At 50.0% G+C, this 21,108-nt stretch overlaps 1 protein-coding gene across 17 annotated transcripts in view; it reads right to left on the minus strand.

The window, feature by feature from the left end:
* Window positions 1–21,108, minus strand: part of MOK (MOK protein kinase) — a 70,338-nt gene that overhangs the window by 11,652 nt on the left and 37,578 nt on the right. For 11 of the 17 annotated variants that reach the window (XM_045452149.1, XM_045452147.1, XM_045452153.1 and 8 more), the window contains 6 exons: window positions 10,860–10,938; window positions 10,685–10,733; window positions 3,902–4,080; window positions 2,298–2,399; window positions 1,130–1,303; window positions 459–573 (listed from right to left, as the gene is read on the minus strand). In XM_045452149.1, coding sequence (XP_045308105.1) covers window positions 459–573; window positions 1,130–1,303; window positions 2,298–2,399; window positions 3,902–4,080; window positions 10,685–10,733; window positions 10,860–10,938 — 698 coding nt within the window. Of the gene's footprint in view, window positions 1–458; window positions 574–1,129; window positions 1,304–2,297; window positions 2,400–3,901; window positions 4,081–4,284; window positions 4,412–10,684; window positions 10,734–10,859; window positions 10,993–11,501; window positions 11,728–21,108 lie in introns of those variants that run through there. The other 6 variants (XM_045452159.1, XM_045452158.1, XM_045452164.1 and 3 more) reach the window with 4 other exon arrangements.

Raw genomic sequence — 21,108 nt, forward strand, 5'->3', positions numbered from 1 at the left:
CTGAGAGCTGGGGCCACGTGGGGCACCTGAGGATGACAAGACTGCAAGAGGAAGGTGCTGTTTCTAAAGCGATCGATCCGGGCCCAGACCGGTGCTCACCCGGACCCGCTGCACCCGTGTGGACGTCTGAGGCCGGTCACTCGCCAGCTGGGTCACCTGGGTCAGTGTGGCCCGTGCCCTGTGCTACTCAGGGGGCACAGGCAGATGACAGCGGCAGAGTGCATGGGCAGAGAACCTGGCACCCACGTGTGGGATAGTCCCACCTCGCCAGGCCTGTGCCCACGGGGTGCCGCACCCACCGTCTCCCCTCGGCCAGCGGGACGGAGAGGGCAGGCACGACCGGAGCCCGGCTCCCTGCACCTGCCGAGGGCGGTGTCTTCCGCGGGGACGCAGGCCACCTGAGGGCATCGGGTCCCAGCTCCCGAGACCATTTCCAGCTCCCCGACTTCACTTAGTACCTGTTTCCTGCCCTCCTTTGAAATCTGCCAGCCGTTAAGGAGCAGTTCCGGAGCCACGGGGCACTCTGAGAAGACGGACTTCCTGTGGCTGGCCAGAGCCTGCTTCTCCACTGCCCTGTGGGGAAGGAAGAGAGGGGAGTGGCCCCTGAGGACGTGCGCGGCACGACCGTTCTGCCTCGTCACCGCCTCTTCCCCGTCAACCGTTCCGGGAGCCTTTTCCGTCCTCTGGGTCGGCCTGCCGGTCTCTGGGCTGGGAGAGCAGAGGGCCCCGTGCACCGTGGGCCCTGCCCCCCGGGAGGTCTGGGTCAGACGTCACCTGCACTCGCGCCGCTCACACCGGCTGGAGCACAGGGAGGAGCAGAATTAGACGCCCTCGGGCAGGTACTCCAGTGCCAGCACCCCCAAGCCTCACGGCGAGATCCCCCGGGCGACACCGATGTGCACCGGGCCCCTCCCGGGGCCTGGGCGCCAGCCACAGCGCAGCCACGGAACCGCCCCCCTTAGGCCCTGCTGTGGAGTCGCTGAGGCCGTTCCAGAAAAGGACGAGGGCTATGTTCCCGGGGCCCCCGACTTCAGGACAGAGCTGTTCCCGGACCCAGCTGCCCCCCCACGTGCCCCCCAGGTCTCCACAGCCAGCTCCTCCTACCACACGGAGGCCCACGGAAGCCCACCTCTGGTCCTGGAAGTAGGGGTGCTGCAGGGCCTGATGGGCAGTGATTCTCTCGTCGGGGTCGTAGGCCACCATCGCGTGCAGGAGGGAGAGGCATTTCGGGGACAAATTGGCTGTCAGTAGAGGTATTCCTGATCCCTTTTTAAAAGGAAAATCAAAACTCATAGCTCTCGACCTGTATTGAAAGCCCAATGACAATAAACGATCATGCCATTATGCAGAGCACCTGGCCAGCCGTCGTCATGCTCCTACAGGGACCCACACGGAGAAGGGGGCGGGACCGAACCACTGTCCAAACCCAGAGAAAGTGCAACAGCCCAGGGGCCCCTCACACGAGCTGTGGAGGCGACAATGATGTGTCACCGGAGGCTTATGGACTCTGGCTGAGGTTTGCGCAGGGGGAAGCCGCGTGTGCCCCAGCGGGGTGCAAGGGAACTCTCTGTGCCTTCCGCTAAGTTCTGCGGCGAACCTAAAACCGCTCTAGAAAAGTCAAGTCTACCTTTTTAAAAACAGGGCAGGGGTTGTGAAATCTGTTATGCTATCAGTGTGAGAAAACGACTTTCCTCCCAAAAGACTCAGAGAACGTGCCCACCTGAGAAAAATGAGGTAAAGTTTATAAGCAGAAAAAGGAAGAATTCAAACTAGTTGTCACCTCCTCGCCTTCCAAGGGCCCAGGAGCTGCCCACCCCCTCAGCCCACGGGGCTCCCCCTCGGAGGCCCCCAGCTCCCCGGATTCAGTAACCAGTGCCCGTGTGGGCGTCAGTGTGGCTGGCAGCTCTGGGTGACGGTCACAGAGCGCTCACTGGGCACTGCCTGCACGTGGCATCCCTCTCCACCCAGAGGTCCCTGGGTCCTGGGTCAATATTCAGAGGACGGGACCGATGGCCAGGCCCTCAGCAAGGCCAGGAGCATCTCCCGCGGCACCTAGGGAGGGGCACCCTGGCAGGACCCCCGGGGTGGAGGGAGACAGCTCCGAGCGGCTCGGTGCTCACATCAGCCCAACCTGGAGCCCCTTCAGCGGCCGCGGGGACCCAGGCGGACGGAGGAGCCACGAGGGCAGCAGAGGTGTGGCCCGGTCCGCCCCCCCCCCCCACACACACACTGGCTCCCACCAGCAGCCCCCGCAGGGGGCAGGTCCACTTCGGGCCCCGGGGCACACACGCACTTACTGTTTGAACTTGGTGAGAGTCTTCTCCGCAGGTGTGCCGATGACGTCGTGGATTTTTGAGATCTGGTCCAGCTCGTTGGCTCCGGGGAAGAGGGGCTGAAGGCTGGGGGAGGGGGAGGCAGGGTGGAGCTGCGGTCAGGACGGGCCGGGGCCACCTCATCCCAGCGACCCGCTTTGTGGGGCGGCCAGCTCCCACAGAGACCCGAGGACACGAAAGCCGCATGGCACCCCGTGCATGGGACTGCTCCGGCCTGTTTCTCCTTTACAGCGAGCGGGTGACACTCTTAAGACGCGGCCATGTTCCTCTCCGTACCCCTGGGATCCCTGCAGTGAAACAGGAATGTTCACACGGGGACACCTAACCTCAAGTCTCGCGTCCCAGGGGCTTTTTCGACAAAAATTCATGATGGGTCAGGTTCGGTTTTGTTGACAGATGAAGTCCAAGAAACGTTTTGGTTTTCAGCGATTTTATGGACTTGGGAATCGCGGATGAAAGAATTTAGGCTTCTATAAGTGAGTTCAGTTCGCAGGACAGGCCACGGCAGAGGGTTTACTAGTGCGGCTTGGGCACCGGGGCCACTTCTGCGCGGGCAGGTGGCTCTGAGATGGGGCGGGGGGCAGAACGACGGTCTCCCCACGGGTGCCCCTCGCTCGGCGGATGAGCAGCCGTCACGTTCTCAACACTGAAGTCCCTCAACATCCTATCGGATTAATTCAAGGGATCTCAGCACAGCGGAAAGGACCGTCAGTACTTTTAGCATCAGTGAAATCGCCACTCCAAAAGCACCAAGCCGATTATCAACAGGTATGTCCCGAAGGACGTGTGTGTCTGTATTCACGAAGTGGTTAGCTGGGCAGGCGGCAACCGACGACTCAGGTCCCTGCCTATGATGCACGTCACCCGACCTTAAACGCACCTGCTCGTCCTTCGCGATCCGCTCGAGCACGTGGGCACCACCCTGCCCCTCCCTGGGCCTCCTCAACCCCACACCCTCCTCCCCTCTGGGGGAGACCAGCCCCTTCCCTTCTCCCGGGCCGCTGCTCCATCCAGCGGCGAAGCCCCGAGGCTGGGGGAGAGGAGGCCGGGGAGGCCGGGGAGGATGGTGAGGACGGGGCTTTCTGGAATCCAGCCGTGCCGCAAAGTGGCCCACCCTCACGCTTGCGGCCAGAGCATCCTACTTGGTGGACTGTCTCTCTCAGGGAAGGCCCCGGGAGCAGGGCCGCTGGCCACACGGCAGGCCCCGCCAGCTGGCAGGAAGCGCCCTCCACTCTGCTTCTGAACGTCAGTCATTCCACGATGAGGCCGAGTCAGGAGGCCCACCGACCTCAGGGAAGAGCTGACTGACGGTAGTTTGTACTTTGTGAGAAGCAGACGAGGAGGGTATTTGACGCAAAGTAAAAGGAAAGCCTGCGACGTTTTCCGTCAAGTTAACACCAGTCACGTGAGCAGGATGACTGCAAAATCTGTTTGGTAAAGGAAGGCACCGGCATGACGCCATTGGGCTGGCCGGGCCTCGCCAGGCAACCTGTTCGGGAAGGTTCACTCGGGGCGGGGGGGGGGCACCAGGCGGGAGTCCTCAGACGCGAGGCGGGCCTCGGGCCTACCTGGCGATCTCGTAGAACACACAGCCTGCACTCCACAGATCCATCTTGTAGGTGTAGAAGCCGTCGGTGAGGAGGCACTCCGGGGCGCGGTACCAGCGCGTGGAGATGTACTCGGTATACGGCTGCTTGGAGTAGACGCTCCGGCAGGACCCAAAGTCCCCTAATTTCAGGACGTCCTGCTGCAAGGGGAGAAAGGCAGGGACAAGTGACGTCTCAAGCCGCTGCTGTACCACAGACCATTCCAAGTGTTTATGCACTAACAGGAAAATGACCAGCATTGCAACTAGCTCGTGAAAAGAAATTACTTTATAAGCACCTGAGAGTGCCTCTGACAGATAAGAGTGGGGTGTCTGCTCAGCGGGACACGTTTACAGACATCCTACCTGTGTCTGACGACTATTTCCGGACGTCTACAGGTTTGGGGAAACGTTAAGTCACCGCGTGAGTCTACAAATGAATTAAACACTGTATCGTGTCACCCGATCATGACTCTAGCTGCGAAGTTAGCCCAGCTAGTTCTCTGGAGCGAAGAGCTCTTGGGAGCAGGTCAGACGGACTGGGTAGACCCTTTTCGGGATACCTCTTCCATTGTGTTTACCCCTCACACGTTCAGCTGATAAACTAGAGGCTGGCAATGCACTTGGAGCCTCTGGTACCTACGAACCTCCGGCAAACATTAAATGCGGGCACGTTTCCTACCCAGGTTACCACGAAACCTCATTCCGGCGGCCTTTCAACTGATCCCATTCCCCAGTGGATCATGTTGGACTTCCACCAAAAATCGTAAGGCATGTTAAGAGGCAAGAGAAAGCAGTCTGAAGAGAGAAAGCAAGCATCAGAACCAGTTTCGGAGAAAGCACAGATTTAAGGATTTTAGAATTACCAGTCAGGGCATTTAAAATCACTATGAGTAATCTGTTAAGGGCTCTAGTGGAAAAAGCAGACAACATGCAAGCTCAGGTGGGAAATGCAAGCAGAGAGATGGAAACTCTAAGAAAGAATCAAAAGGAAGTTCTAGAAATAAAAACACCGTTAACAAATAAAAAGTGACTTATAAGCTCAATAGACTAGACAGCCAAGGAAAGAAGCAGGGAGCCAGAAGATATGCCAACAGAAACTTTCCAAACTGAAATGCAAAGAGAGAAAACAATGGCAAAACCAGAAAAGAACAGCCGAGAACCACGGAACCGTTTCAAAAGTGCCTGGAACCGTGGCACTGGTACCACAGCATGGACGGACTCCAAAATGGCGATGCTGAGGGGAAAATCCAGGTCAGAAAAGAGCACATACTATGCAATTCCACTTAGAGAACATTCTAGAAAGTGCAAACTAATTTCTTATGACAAAAAGTCTTTGCCTGGGGACAAAGGACAGGAGGGATGACCAAGGGGCATGAGGAAACTTTTAGGGGCAAGAGATCGGTTTGCTAGCTTGACTGTGATGATGGCTTCACGGGTGCACACGTCTGCCCAGACTTACCAGGCCGTACACTTTAAATACATGTGGTCGAAGTGGCTATGGACTGAGACAGACCTGAGCATGAATCCTGCCTCTTCTTTTACATGCACGGTGTTTGGAGTGATAATCTCAATGCAGTTTATTTTTTTCTTTTCGACTTACATCCAAATTAGTTAGCATATAGTGCAACAAGGATTTCAGGAGTAGATTCCTTACTGCCCCTTACCCATTCAGCCCATCCCCCCTCCCACAACCCCTCTAGCAACCCTCTGTTCTCCATATTTAGGAGTCTCTTATGCTTTGTCCCCCTCCCTGTTTTTATATTATTTTTGCTTCCCTTCCCTTACGTTCATCTGTTCTGTGTCTTAAAGTCCTCATATGAGTGAGGTCATATGATACTTGTCTTTCTCCGACTAGCTAATTTCTCTTAGCATAATACCCTCCAGTTCCATCCACGTAGTTGCAAATGGCCAGATTTCATTCTTTTTGATTGCCAAGTAATACTCCATCGTATGTATGTACGTATGTATGCGTGTGTGTGTGTGTATGTATGTGTGTGTGTGTGTGTGTGTGTATATATATATATATATATATATATATATATATATATATATACGTGCCACATCTTCTTTATCTACTGATGGACATTTGGGCTCTTTCCGTACTTTGCCTATTGTCGATAGGGCTGCTATAAACATGGGGGTGCGTGTGTCCCTTTGAAACAGCACACCTGTATCCCTTGGATAAATGCCTAGTAGTGCAATTGCTGGGTCGTAGAGCAGTTCTATTTTTAGTTTTTTGAGGAACCTCAGTACTGTTTTCCAGAGTGGCTGCACCAGTTTGCATTCCCACCAGCGGTGCAAAAGAGATCCTCTTTCTCTGCATCCTCGCCAACATCTGTTGTTGCCTGAGCTGTTCATGTTAGCCATCCTGACAGGTGTGAGGTGGTATCTCCTTGTGATTTGGATTGGTATTTCCCTGATGACGAGTGATGTTGAGCAGTGTTTCACGTGCCGGTTGGCCATCTGGATGTCTTCTTTGGAGAAGTGTCTATTCGTGTCTTCTTTCCATTTCTTCACTGGATTATTCGTTTTTTGGGTGTTGAGTTTGATAAGTTTTTTTATAGATTTTGGATACTAACCCTTTATCTGAGGTGTCATTTGCAAATATCTTCTCCCATTCCGTCAGTTGCCTTTTAGTTTTGCTGATTGCCTCCTTCGCAGTGCAGAAGCTTTTTATTTTGATGAGGTCCCAGTAGTTCATTTTTGCTTTTGTCTCCCTTTCCCCTGGAGACGTGTTGAGTAAGAAGTTGCTGCGGCAGAGGTCAAAGAGGTTTTTGCCTGCTTTCTCCTCGAGGATTTTGATGGCTTCCTGTCTTACATTTAGGTCATTCATCCATTTTGAGTTTATTTTTGCGTCTGGTGTAAGAAAGTGGTCCAGGTTCATTCTTCTGCATGTCACTATCCAGTTTTCCCAACACCATTTGCCAAGGAGACTGTCTTTATTCCACTGGATGTTCTTTCCTGCCTTGTCAAAGATTAGTTGGCCATACATTTGTGGGTCCATTTCTGGGTTCTCTACTCTGTTCCATTGATCTGAGTGTCTGTTTTTGTGCCAGTACCATACTGTCTTGATGATTACAGCTTTATAATACAGCTTGAAGTCTGGGATTGTGATGCCTCCTGCTTTGGTTTCCTTTTTCAAGATTGCTTTGGCTATTCGGGGTCTTTTCTGGTTCCATACACATTTTAGGATTGTATGTTCTAGTTCTGTGAAGAATGCTGGTGTTATTTTGATAGGTATTGCACCGAATATGTAGACTGCACAGACTGCTTTGGGTTGTATTGACATTTTAACAATATTTGTTCTTCGTATCCAGGAGCATGGAATATTTTTCGATTTTGTTGTGTCTTCTTCAATTTCTTTTATAAGCTTTCTATAGTTTTCGGTGTATAGATTTTTCACCGCTTTGGTTAGGTTTATTCCTAGGTATTTTATGGGTTTTGGTGCAATTGTAAATGGGATTGATTCCTTGATTTCTCTTTCTGTTGCTTCATTGTTGGTGTACAGGAATGCAACCAATTTCTGTGCATTGATTTTATATCCTGCAACTTTGCTGAATTCATCAATCAATTCTAGCAGTTTTTTGGTGGAACCCTTTGGGTTTTCCATATAGAGTATCATGTCATCTGCAAAGAGTGAAAGTTTGACCTCTTCCTGGCCTATCTGGATGCCTTTTATTTCTTTGTGTTGCCTGACTGCTGAGGCTAAGATTTCCAATACTATGTTGAATAACAGCAGCGACAGTGGACATCCCGGTCTTACTCCCGACCTTAGGGAGGGAAGTTCTCAGTTTCTCCCCATTGAGGATGATATTAGCATTGTGTCTCTCATATATGGCTTTTACGATGTCGAGGTATGATCTTTCTATCCTTACTTTCTTGAGGGTTTTCATCAAGAAAGGATACTGTATTTTGTCAAATGCTTTCTCTGTATCTATTGAGAGGATCATGTGGTTCTTGTCCTTTCTTTTATTGATGTGATGAATTACATTGATTGTTTTGTGGATACTGAACCAGCCCTGCATCCAAGGTATAAATCCCACTTGGTCGCGGTGAATAATTTTTTTAAAGTATTATTGGATCCGGTTGGCTAATACCTTGTTGAGGATTTTTGCATCCATGTACATCATGGAAATTGGTCTATAGTTCTCCTTTTTAGTGGGATCTTTGTCTGGTTTTGGAATCAAGGTAATGCTGGCTTCATAGAAAGAGTTTGGAAGTTTTCCTTCCATTTCTATTTTTTTGGAATGGCTTCAAGAGAATAGGTGGTAACTCTTCCTTAAATGTTTGGTAGAATTCCCCTGGAAAGCCATCTGGTCCTGGACTCTTGTTTTTTGGGAGATTTTTGATTACTAATTCAATTTCCTTACTGGTTATGGGTCTGTTCAAATTTTCTATTTCTTCCTGTTTCAGTTTTGGCAGTGTATGTTTCTAGGAATTTGTCCATTTCTTCCAGATTGCCCATTTTATTAGCATATGATTGCTCATAATATTCTCTTATTATTGTTTTTATTTCTGCTGTGCTGGTTGTGATCTCTCCTCTTGCATTCTTGATTTTATTTATTTGGGTCCTATCCTTTTTCTTTTTGATCAAACTGGTTAGTGGTTTATCAATTTTGTTAATTCTTTCAAAGAACCAGCTTCTGGTTTCATCGATCTGTTCTACTGGTTTGTTTTTTGTTTGTTTGTTTGTTTGTTTCGATAGCATTGATTTCTGCTCCAATCTTTATTATTTCCTGTCTTCTGCTGGTTTTGGCTTTTATTTGCTGTTTTTTTTCCATCTCCTTAAGGTGTAAGGTTAGGTTGTGTATCTGAGATCTTTCTTCCTTCTTTAGGAAGGCCTGGATTGCTATATACTTTCCTCTTATGACCGCCTTTGTTGCGTCCCAGAGGTTTTGGGCTGTGGTGTTATCATTTTCATTGACTTCCATATACTTTTTAACTTCCTCTTTAACTTCTCGGTTAGCCCATTCATTCTTTAGTAGGATGTTCTTTAGTCTCCAAGTATTTGTTACCTTTCCAAATTTTTTCTTGTGGTTGATTTTGAGTTTCATAATGTCATGGTCTGAAAATATGCACAGTATGATCTCGATCTTTTTGTACTTGTTGAGGGCTGATCTGTGTCCCAGTATGTGGTCTATTCTGGAGAACGTTCCATGTGCACTGGAGAAGAATGTATAGTCCGCTGCTTTAGGATGAAATGTTCTGAATATATCTGTTAAGTCCATCTGGTCCAGTGTGTCATTCAAAGCCATTATTTCCTTGTTGATTTTTTGATTAGATGATCTGTCCATTGCTGTGAGTGGGGTGTTGAAGTCTCCCACTCTTATGGTATTACTATCGATGAGTTTCTTTATGTTTGTGATTAATTAATTGATTTATATATTTGGGTGCTCTCACATTTGGTGCATAAATGTTTACAACTGTTAGGTCTTCTTGGTGGATAGACCCCTTGATTATGATATAATGCCCTTCTGCATCTCTTGATACAGTCTTTATTTTAAAGTCTAGATTGTCTGATATAAGTATGGCTACTCTGGCTTTCTTTTGTCAACCATTAGCATGATAGATGGTTCTCCATCCCCTTATTTTCAATCTGAAGGTGTCTTTAGGTCTAAAGTGGGTCTCTTGTAAACAGCATATAGATGGATCTTGTTTTCTTATCCATTGTTACCCTATGTCTTTTGATTGGGGCATTGAGTCCACTAACGTTTGGAGTACTGAAAGATATGAATTTATTGCCATTATGTTGCTTGTATAGTTAGGAGTTTCTGGTGGTGTTCTCTGGTCCTTTCTAGTCTTTGCTGCTTTTGGTATGTATGTATGTATGTATGTATGTATGTATGTATGTACGTATGTATGTGTCTTTTCTCCCCTCAGAGAGCCCCCTTTAAAATTTTTGCAGGGCTGGTTTAGTGGTCATGAACTCCTTTAATTTTTGTTTGTCTGGGAAACTTTTAATCTCTTTTTTTTTTTAATTTTTTTTAATGTTTATTTATTGCTGAGACAGAGAGAGACAGAGCATGAGCAGGGGAAGGGCAGAGAGAGAGGGAGACACAGAATCTGAAACAGGCTCCAGGCTCTGAGCTGTCTGCACAGAGCCCGACGTGGGGCTCGAACTCACAGACCGCAAGATCGTGACCTGAGCCGAAGTCAGACGCTTAACCGACTGAGCCACCCAGGTGCCCCTCTCCTATTTTGAATGACAGCCTTGCTGGATAAAGAATTCTTGGCTGCATATTTTTCCAATTCAGTACACTGAATATATCCTGCCACTCCTTTCTGGCCTGCCCAGTTTCTGTGGATAGGTCTGCTGTGAACCTGATCTGTCTTTCCGTGTAGGTTAAGGACGTTTTTCCCTTGCTGCTTTCATGATTCTTTCCTTGCCTGAGTATTTTGTGAATTTGACTATGATATGCCTGGTTGGTGGTCCTATTTTTTTAAGTAATCTCTACTCCCAGTGTGGGGCTCGAATTCACGACTCTGAGATCAAGAGTCCCATGTTCTACCGACTGAGCCAGCCGGGGGCCCCTGGAGGTTTATTTTTGCATATAGTAAGAGTGCCTAAGATTTCTTCCTTCCAGATGTATGGTTACATTGATGGCACTTATTAAACAAACCATTTTTTCCAAACTGAGAGCAAAACAAAACAAAACAAAACATAACATGGTGCCCAGGTATCTGGGGCTGAAAGCCTATCTAGTAAAAAGGTTTCACATTCTACGTTTATTCTGAGATCAGTTTTTCATATAGAAGTTCTTACCTTTATTAATATATTTTCTGGTTTCACATCTCTGTGAAATATTCCATTTCTGCATGCAATATAAAAGGAAGGATAGAATTAGTTGCACCTCATTCAAATTCTTTTACATGGTGCTTTTAAATGAATGTTGATACATTTCCTTAATCTGAGGGCTGCCAAGTCCCCAAGAGCGTACCTGTGCATGTGATCAAGGGATTTACATAACTGGTACATATAGCACGTAATTCTCTTCTCCGGTAATGGGTGTCTTCTCCCTGTGCGGCCAAGGAAGTAGCCAAAGACAGTTACCAACGGTACATACCTCACTTCTTGAAGACAAAAACAGAATCCCACCATTTTATTCAATGATGTATGAAAATCCAACAAATAACCTGAAGTAACTTCCAGAAGTACGGAGCGTACATAGGAAACGCACCGCTCAAAATTCTACTCGCGGGCATGATTTCATGGGAAACCCCGCATGCGCACGTTCTGGTTACCGCAAGAACAGAACCAAGCAATAAGCAGCACAGTAGTTTGGTCTGATACCCCTGGGGCCGAGCCTCCCGGGTGGGCCTTCCAGGACACGCTCTCCCCCATGCCGACTGTGACGTGTCAGGGGTCGCTTGAAACTCCAGTGTTTTCCTCGGTTTCCAGTCTGAATGGAGATTTCCATTTTATAGGGGGAGAGATCTCAGTTCAACAGAAGCGCGCTTTTAATCGAAGACCCACGACTGCTTTGAATTTCATAGCGAACTCTTCTCTGACAAAGAGCAGCCATCATCTGGCGTCTCCTGGCACAGCTCCGCTGCCCCAGCCCGCTCGGCCATCCACGCACCTGCTCACCAGGCCTGCGGTGTGGCCCCAGCCCGCTCAGGCCGTCCACGCACCTGCTCACCAGGCCTGCCGGCAGGTTTTATGTTCTACAACTCTTAATACCACACGCACGCCAGCATCAGTTATCCTTGGTCCAGAGGATGTCACATTTTACTTGATTTCAATTTCAAAAGTGTATGTTTTAAGTTTTTTTTTAAATATTTATTTATTTTGGAGGAGAGAGAGAGAGAATATCCCAAGCAGGCACAAAGCCTGATGCAGGGCTCGAACTCAAGAACCCCGAGATCATGACCTGAGCCAAAATAAGGAGTCAGACTCTTAAGACCTAGCCATCCAGGCGCCCCTCCTTAAGTTTTAAATCTGAAACACGACTGTTCCGGCCTAACAATCCAGAAAACCACTTTCCCTCCGTGAGCACACATCCCATTTGACATTTTTGGTCTTAAGTTTGCCATTTCTAATGTCAAATAAATTTATTCTTTTTCTCTCATAACTAGACAAAAATGTTTATGCTAATAGAAAGTAATTTAAATTACAAAATGTCTAAGTACAATTAATTCTTTCATATAATATTGTAACCTTTTATTCTGTTTCACATAATTTATCACCCACTTTCTAGAGTTTAAAAGAATTAAACTAAGACTTAGTCGTCTTCCCCTAGCTTGAGTAATTCTGTAACTTTATATTAAATTCTTAGCTGTATGAAGATGAAAAGAAAGCAACATTTCTGTTCTTCATCACATATGCTACTGGATGAAGCTTCCTGAAATTTAGTTCTCGTCCTGGGGGGCGGGGGGGGGGCTCTCACAGCCCACTGAATTAGCTCGGCACTCAGGACCCCCTAACCTCCCAACCAGGGGCCCCCAGGCTTCAGGAGGATCTGAATACCCCGGGGGCCTGTGAAGACACAGAATGCCCCCCACCCCACCCCTAGGTTCAGCAGGTGGGTGGTGAGGCCCCCAAAAACTGCCTTCTGAACATGCTCCCAGGTGCAGCTGCCAGGCCTGGGTCCTCACTCAGGGAACCACACTCCACCACACCCTTCTTGCTTACTGAACGCCCCAGCCAGCCAAATTCACCTGCAGATGCTTGTGTCCCTGCCTCCAAACTCTCCTGCTACACACCTGCGCTCATGCGGTTCTGTTCCCAGGAGCTCCCTTCCAGCCTCGCCCACACGCCCAGATCTTCCAGCATAAACTTGTCAGGACAGTTATCCGAACTCGCCCTCAGCAAAGTGGAATCTTTTAGGGAAAGTCTAACCCACCGCATCTTCATAATCACCTAGGGATGCTTTAAAATGGCGACTCACAGCTCCAAACCCAGACCTAATGAATCTCAAAACCAGAGACATGGGCCAGGAATCTGCATTTCTCGGCTGCCCTCAGCCCCCCAGCAGAAGAGCCCTCTTTAGGGGCTCACCCTCCCTTTCCTCGTTGTCCCCCGGCCACCACCGTTCATAGCCCTGCCCCCCACCCCGCTATGAGAATCCCCGCCTACCTAAGGGGCCTCCGGAGGGAGGGAGGCGCAGCGTGAACCGTGGGAGTGGGATGGTGCTCGGAACCATCGGAGTCCACACCCTTGACCAGGAGCAGGCTGACTATCCATTCTCTACAACGGTTTTTCAAAAACAAGATCCTAAACCTTCCAGGCCCGAGACTGTATTGGGTTCCTAACAGATTCTTGTTTTCAAACATCTTGAAACAAACGGAGATGGTACAATTAATAAACCACTCGCAAGTTCCTGTGGGAGCCTTACTGACCACCAACACACAGCGCTGTCCCGACCGAGTTCATTTTTGCCAGCTCTTTTTTTTTTTTATCAAAATATCCTCATTAAGAAGATCCTAGGGCGCCTGGGTGGCGCAGTCGGTTAAGCGTCCGACTTCAGCCAGGTCACGATCTCGCGGTCCGTGAGTTCGAGCCCCGCGTCGGGCTCTGGGCTGATGGCTCAGAGCCTGGAGCCTGTTTCCGATTCTGTGTCTCCTTCTCTCTCTGCCCCTCCCCCGTTCATGCTCTGTCTCTCTCTGTCCCAAAAATAAATAAACGTTGAAAAAAAAAAAAATTAAAAAAAAAAAAATTTTTTTTAAAAAAAGAAGATCCTAAAGGGGGTGCCGGGATGGCTCAGTCGGTTAAGCAGCTGATTTTGGCTCAGGTCATGATCTCACAGTTCGTGAGTTCGAGCCCCACTAATAGCACAGAGCCCATTTCAGATTCTCTCTCTCTCAAAATAAACTCTAAAAAAAGACTCTAAAGAGTGTCATATACTATATCAATACTGTAGAAAATGCTTCTGTGAGCACGATAATAAACTCTGGCATTCGCTGCCGGGACGAATGGAAGGAACACGGCCACCAGGGTAGTCTGCATCGTAACAGAATATGCCGCACACACCCCGTCCCACAAGAGACCCCGTCCGCCGGCCTGTGCCTGGCTATCCCGGCCAGGCTTGGAGGCACACAGCGGGGTCCAGCAGGGCACGGGCAAATGCAGCAGGCAGCAGGTGGGATGTCGGACTCAGGCGGAGCCCGAACCATCCCTGGCAAAGCGCAAGGATGAGCCCCCTAGTTCTGCCCGGCTCGTCTTAAGCAAGTGCTGGAACTTCTGTGGAATCCCACCTCCTCACCTCTACAAGGGAGGCAAGCACCTGGGGTGGGAGGGTCAGATGCACGCACACTACGCGGTGCTAACGTGATCGTTGACGACGCAGATGACGGCGATCCGTGTTTACTGAAGACTGTGCAGTGGCCCCTGCCCTAAACGCAGCACATGATCTTATCTGCTCCTCACAACAATCCCAAGAGACAGTAGGCTTATTCCCATTTCACAGACAAGGACCGAGGCTCACGGGCCTGACCTGGACCCACCATCGTTAAATACACAGGACAGGGGACACCTGCGCTGTGTCAGCACAGCCACAACTGGAGCCACGCTTCCCAGAAGCAACAGCATCACAACTAACAGGATGGTGACATGGGCTTGGAAGAAAATTCAGGAGACAAAAATGCGGTATCACTCACACCCTGTCTGAATGGCATAGAGACCGAGAGCTTAAGGAAAACAAAAGCGTCGATCACGGTGTCAGAATGTTTCAAGGAAGTGTTAGGAATGCCAAAACAGGGGCGCCTGGGTGGCTCAGTCGGTTGAGCGTCCGACTTCAGCCCGGGTCACGATCTCGCGGTCTGTGAGTTCGAGCCCCCCGTCAGGCTCTGGGCTGATGGCTCAGAGCCTGGAGCCTGTTTCCGATTCTGTGTCTCCCTCTCTCTCTGCCCCTCCCCCGTTCATGCTCTGTCTCAAGAATAAATAAACGTTAAAAAAAATAATAAGGGGCGCCTGGGTGGCGCAGTCGGTTAAGCGTCCGACTTCAGCCAGGTCACGATCTCGCGGTCCGTGAGTTCGAGCCCCGCGTCGGGCTCTGGGCTGATGGCTCGGAGCCTGGAGCCTGTTTCGGATTCTGTGTCTCCCTCTCTCTCTGCCCCTCCCCCGTTCGTGCTCTGTCTCTCTCTGTCCCCAAAATAAATAAACGTTGAAAAAAAAAAAAAAAGGAATGCCAAAACAGATCTACTTCACTTCAACTTTCCTTTTTATATACGCGGGAAAGTCTAAATAGATCCCAAGAGCGCTTTTAGCAAGCACAAAACTAAAACTGCTCTGAGTAGATAAGAAAGCTACGTGTCACAGTCGGTAGGCAACGTTTCCTCTAAAAATTCTGCGTCTTACAATCAGTGGGTCAGATCGATGAAGTATAAAAACACAACTGAATTGATCTGACACTGTAATGCCAGGCAAAGTAGTTCTTAATAAGAATCGTAATAAGGCACACCACCCAAGCTGTCCGTGGAACTGTGATGCTATGTTTGCAGTCAAATCGAACCTGTCTTGCTCTTTCCTACTTGGTTCATTCCCCAATGTCAGGGATTTATTTCAAGGTCCCTGCCCCACCCACAGCCTCTAAAAGGTATAACCCTGGGGCGCGTGGGTGGCTCAGTTGGTTGAGCGTCCAACTTCGGCTCGGGTCACGATCTCACAGCTCGTGAGCTTGAGCCCCGCGTCGGGCTCTGTGCTGACAGCTCGGATGGAACTTGCTTCGGATTCTGTGCCTCCCTCTCTCTTTTCCCTTCCCCTGCTCGTGCTCTGTCTCTCCCTCTCTCTCTCTCTCTCAAAAATAAATAAATGTTAAGAAAAAAATTAAAAAATAAAAGGCATAACCCTAAGGGGACAAGGCCAGCTCACCGGACCTGGAACAGCCAGCACTCTGGGAGGTGGCCAATGACTCGGCTTTCTGGGCCTGGCCCGTCTGCCGCCAGTGGAGGGTCTCAGGGTCTGAGTGGCCAAGTCTGCCCAGAGGAGAGGGACACGCAGAGGAGGAGGGGCAGAGGACCACGTGGCTCCGAGACGGTCAGTAGTGGCCTTGGCAGCCGGACCTTTCCTGGCCCCGCCTCCCAAGAGGCCTGACCGAGCTTCCTGCAGGAAATCTGAGGTTTTACAATAAACCGTCTCCTCTGTGTGTGAACGAGCCGCACACGAGCTGCGCGGCACGCGCTCCTGGCAATAACAACAACCTACGACACTCAGTGCCTGTGAACATCACGCAGGTGGATGACACACCAAGCCACACCGGGAGCAGGGCCGGGCACCGAGAGGACACCCGTGACGGAGCCGGCAAGGGCCCCACCGCCAGAGAGCAAATGCACCGGAGGACAGTCGGACAAGCACCAGGGGAGCGGACGCATGTCAGGCGTCACGTGGGAGATCAAGGAGACAGGAGGGAGCTGCGACAGAGGGGGCAAGGCGAGGTGAAGGCTCCAGGAGGGCACTGGAGGGCAGTAGCCACTCACAAAAGCACGGTCATTTAACTTCAAACAGTTTAAAAAAGAAGGAGGAGAAGAACAAGAACAGAATCAGATACAATGCATTAAAATACTAGATGCCCCTAGGGGCGCCTGGCTGGCTTGGGCAGAAAAGCATGCCACTCTTGATCTTGGGGCTGTGAGTTCGAGCCCCACGTGGGTGCAGAGATGAGTTAAATAAATAAAAACTTTAAAAAATAACAAAATAATAGATGCCTCCATAACCAGGTTATAGTCTTATCCAGTCTTTCCTTATAAACTCCAAGACAGCCCTCCCCTGCTGCAGGTGGCAGATGTCCAGCGCCATAAGCACAGTGGCCCGAATAAACCAGCCAGGACGGCAGGATCGCCGGCGGTGTGGCTGGTGCCCCGGGACGCCAGCTGCGCCCTCCCTGCGTGGACAGCTCCGTGACAGTTCTTCCCAAGGGAGCAGCGGGCACAATACCTTTACCATCTCTTTGCCCGTCTCCCCACCACAACGCAGACCCATCCCAACCGCCACCTCGCGGGCCAGGCACGCTCGTGGCTGGGACTTCCAGATGTGACTGGCTTCTGCGTCCGTCGGACCAGACCGCTCGAGAAAGAGGACTCAGGCCCGAGTTCCAGGGACAGACGAGAGGAGGGAGAGCATCCGCTCTGAGTGCGGATCTTGGCGGAGGGCGCCTCCTGCCCGGGCAAAGGTGGCCTGGTTCTAGAGCCCGGAGCAGCAGCAGCGGCTCCTTCGTTTGGGGCATCCTGTCTGTGGCAGAGGCAGCAGCACCCGGGGCAGCCCAATCCTGCAGAGTCGTTTTTTGGGAGCTCCTCCCTGGAGGCCACGCCCCGAGCGTTTCTTCAGTCCTCCCGCCAACTCTGCGGAGCCATCCGTGTCACTTGGGTCCCCTGGGGTTACACTGGCGAGAACAGAGGCTGCTGTCTGCAATGGGAAGGGGCGACCGGTACATCCTCTGGTGGCCCATTCATTCTTTAAACAGCATCCAGAAACGTGCTTCTAAAAAGCACAGTCTGTGAACTGATACCAGTCCGGGGGCCGTTTGTCTCTGGTTTAGGAGGAGACGGCAAAAACCAAGAGTGACCGGAAACTTGTACAGCAATTCAAGGCCGCTGTGACATCCAAGCACATGACTGCTTTTCCGGTAATTAATTTTTATGTATTTTACAAAAGTCCGGTCCACAACACATTGGGAAAAAGCAAACGAACAAACAACCGGTCTTCGACTATAGTTTTAGAAACACTGGTCTAAACCCCAATCAAAACATGCTTCTCCCCTGCTTTAAAACCCGTCAATGTGGGACGCCGAGGTGGCTCGGTCGATTGAGTGTCCGGCTCTTGATTTTGGCTCAAGTCATGATCTCGCAGTTCGTGGGATTGAGCCCATTGTCAGCTCTGCGCTGATAGCATCGAGACTGCTTGGGATTCTCTCTCCCCCTCTCTCTGCCCCTCTCGTGCTTGCTTGCTCTCAAAATTAAATAAACACTTAAAACCCACTAAAGCTTCCCACTGAACTTAGAATGACGTGAATTCTTACCCTGGCCCTCCCTGCCTCCTGGCCCCTACCTACCTCATTTCTAACTTCCTTCCTAGTGCTCCAGCCACACTGGCCTCCTAACCTCACAGTGGCCTCAGGACCTTTGCACTACTTGTCTCTGTCTGGAACACTCTGTCCCCATCAATCTCACATGGGACCTGTTTTATTCACTGGTAACACTTATCCTGTCTTGATCTCCTTCTTGATCATTTCTTTACTTGTTCAGTGTCTCCGTCTTCCTGAGCGTGAGCCCACGTGGATGGGACCGTGTCTGTCGTGTTCCCCACTGGGTCCACCTCCAGAGCAGTGCATAGCATGTAGCAGTGAATGAGACACCCTCGCCTGCATTTGCCTACTTCCCCCAATCTTCCGGGTAAAGCCCAGTCATCTCCGCCTCATCTGACACCTACTGGGTAAAGAGAAAATTTCCCCAGCAATTCGCCTCTAATGATTTTGACTTTCGTATAGTTTCTCTTCTCTCTTCAACAGACTCTACACTGTTTATCAAAAAAGCATCTTCTGTTCTTCTCCTCTACCTCTGCCCGACCTTGCACGCTGCTGTGCGTATAAGCAGACAATCCAGCCAAGACTGGGCGATCCTTCTCTTGTGCCACTAACTGGTTCTTCCGCGTCGGACGGTGCCACTCGACATTCTCATCATCCAGGAGAGCAGTCATTTCAGTGAAATGAATCGTCACTCTAGTAGAAAAAGCTTTAGTGACTGATTCAGTTTCAATAAACCACTGTGACCGTCAATAACAACAAATTGTTAGCAGGTGCCCATTCATTTGAGGCACTGAGCTGGGCCCAGCAGGAGAGACCCAGAGGAGCAGTGGGGTGTGGTGAGGGGTTTCACTTAATCCTTGAAACCTCGGTCTTCTTGTCTGTAAAGTGTAGATGATAACAGTGCCAACCAAAGAGGGTTGTCAAGAGGCTGTATGTGTGGTGGCTGAGAACACGCACTCTGGAACAGTCTAAGTCCAAACCTCGTGTCTACCACATGTCCATAACCTCGGACAAGGTACTTATCTCCCCGTGCCTCCATTTCTCCATCTTTAAAATGGGGATAATCAGGGGCACCTGGGAGGCTCAGTCGGTTAAGCATCCGACTTCCGCTCAGGTCATGATCTTGCAGTCCATGAGTTCAAGCCCTGTGTTGGGCTCCGTGCTGACATTTCAGAGCCCGGAGTCTGCTTTGGATTCTGTGTCTCCCTCTCTCTCTGCCCCTCCCCCGCTCGCACTGTCTCTCTCTCTCTCTCTCTGTCTCAAAAATAAACATTAAAAAAATTTTTTTAATAAGAAAAAAAAGCAAAATGTTGGCTCACATAATGAAATAATGAAGTTTGGTGGTTGTTTGTCTTGACTGTACTGGGGACCCTGTCCTGACACTCTGGCAGACAGATGTACGGGGAGGAGCAGAGTGAACAATCCACATCCCACAGGACGTAGGAGAAAATGTAATCCTGAGCAACACCTCATGGATCCAGACTATTTGGAATCGATGCTTAACAAGCGAAGTTCTTTGAAAGTAAACCTCTCCTCTATTGTAATCCTTTAACTGGGAACCTTTTTTTTTTTTTTTAATTTTTTTTTTCAACGTTTATTTGTTTTTGGGACAGAGAGAGACAGAGCATGAACGGGGGAGGGGCAGAGAGAGAGGGAGACACAGAATCGGAAACAGGCTCCAGGCTCTGAGCCATCAGCCCAGAGCCCGACGCGGGGCTCGAACTCACGGACCGCGAGATCGTGACCTGGCTGAAGTCGGACGCTTAACCGACTGCGCCACCCAGGCGCCCCAACTGGGAACCTTTTTTAAATCTTTTCTTCACTTTCCTACTGTTTCCATCACGTTTACTGGCGCGGTAGGCTTACCGCATCCAGCCCGCGGCTGCGCGTTCTCTAACCCGTCTTGGGGCGTCTGGGGTCTTCCGGCTGCCCAGACTGCGCTCATCTGCGGTGGCGCTGCTGTTGTTGTCCTCCCATTTTCTATTTTCAGTTTCATCCCCCATTGTAGGACTGTCACCTGTCGCTTCCCGTTACTGCTGGTGGGCCGAATTCTAGAAGCTCCTTCTAGCCAATGGCTCTATTCTGAATGGGTTCTATACTGAGAAGCCTGGCAACCTTGTTAGAATTGTACTTAAAACGCAATGAAACAGGTCCCCGAGTGGATGGGCTTACCTATGAATAAAACACACAAGGTTTGTAACATAGGAAATACCATACATGCCCAGACAAAAGGCGATCTCCTACTTTCTCGAAAAGATCCAAAAGCTCTTCATCAACTTCTGTGGGTGTAGAAAAGCTTGCCTATTTCTACTATTTATTAGTGAGCTACTAAAGCACACATTTCTTTTTTTTTTTTTTTAATTTTTTTTTTTCAACGTTTATTTATTTTTGGGACACAGAGAGACAGAGCATGAACGGGGGAGGGGCAGAGAGAGAGGGAGACACAGAATCGGAAACAGGCTCCAGGCTCTGAGCCATCAGCCCAGAGCCCGACGCGGGGCTCGAACTCACAGACCGCGAGATCGTGACATGGCTGAAGTCGGACGCTTAACCGACTGCGCCACCCAGGTGCCCCTAAAGCACACATCTCAAATCGCATAGAGGATCTACTAATTTGATAACGACGCTTTTCCCCACATTCTGACTTCATCACAGTTATATTCCAACTCTTCATGTGCTTCTTCCGCACCAGGGTCACCCTCATCACAAAAAATAGCTTCTTCCATACCACCTTTGGTCTGGCCTGATTTAAGACAATACAGCAGTTTTTAAATTGTTCTTTCAAGCCATAAACAGTCACTCACATAACACAAGGCAAATCTGCTTTCATTTGTCCGATCGGCACCGCGTGATCGACCGGTAAGATACCACAGTTTCCGCGCTTTCTCAGGGACAGCTACGAGGCTCATGTGTCCTGACATCTAACGCGACGTGCGGTCGGACCCCCAGGGATATTTGCTGAACGTGGGCCAACCATCTGCCTCCATGTCCCTTCAGGTGCCCTCTATCAGCCTCCCGAACCAGCCCTGACTGAGGCCGGCTCGGGCGCTGTGTGCTTCCCGAACGGAGCTCTGCCGTTCAGAAGAAAGCAAATAAATGAGCATCCTGTAACGCGGGAGAGAGACTTTATAAGGATCTGAATAGAAGGTGGTCGTCTCTCGGCCGAGGGAGGATCTTGGGGGACAAGCCTTGCCTTATTTTGAGGCAGAGCCACCAGAGTGACCTTTGG

Source organism: Leopardus geoffroyi, chromosome B3 (genome assembly GCF_018350155.1).
Source record: "Leopardus geoffroyi isolate Oge1 chromosome B3, O.geoffroyi_Oge1_pat1.0, whole genome shotgun sequence".
NCBI classification, from domain to species: domain Eukaryota; kingdom Metazoa; phylum Chordata; class Mammalia; order Carnivora; family Felidae; genus Leopardus; species Leopardus geoffroyi.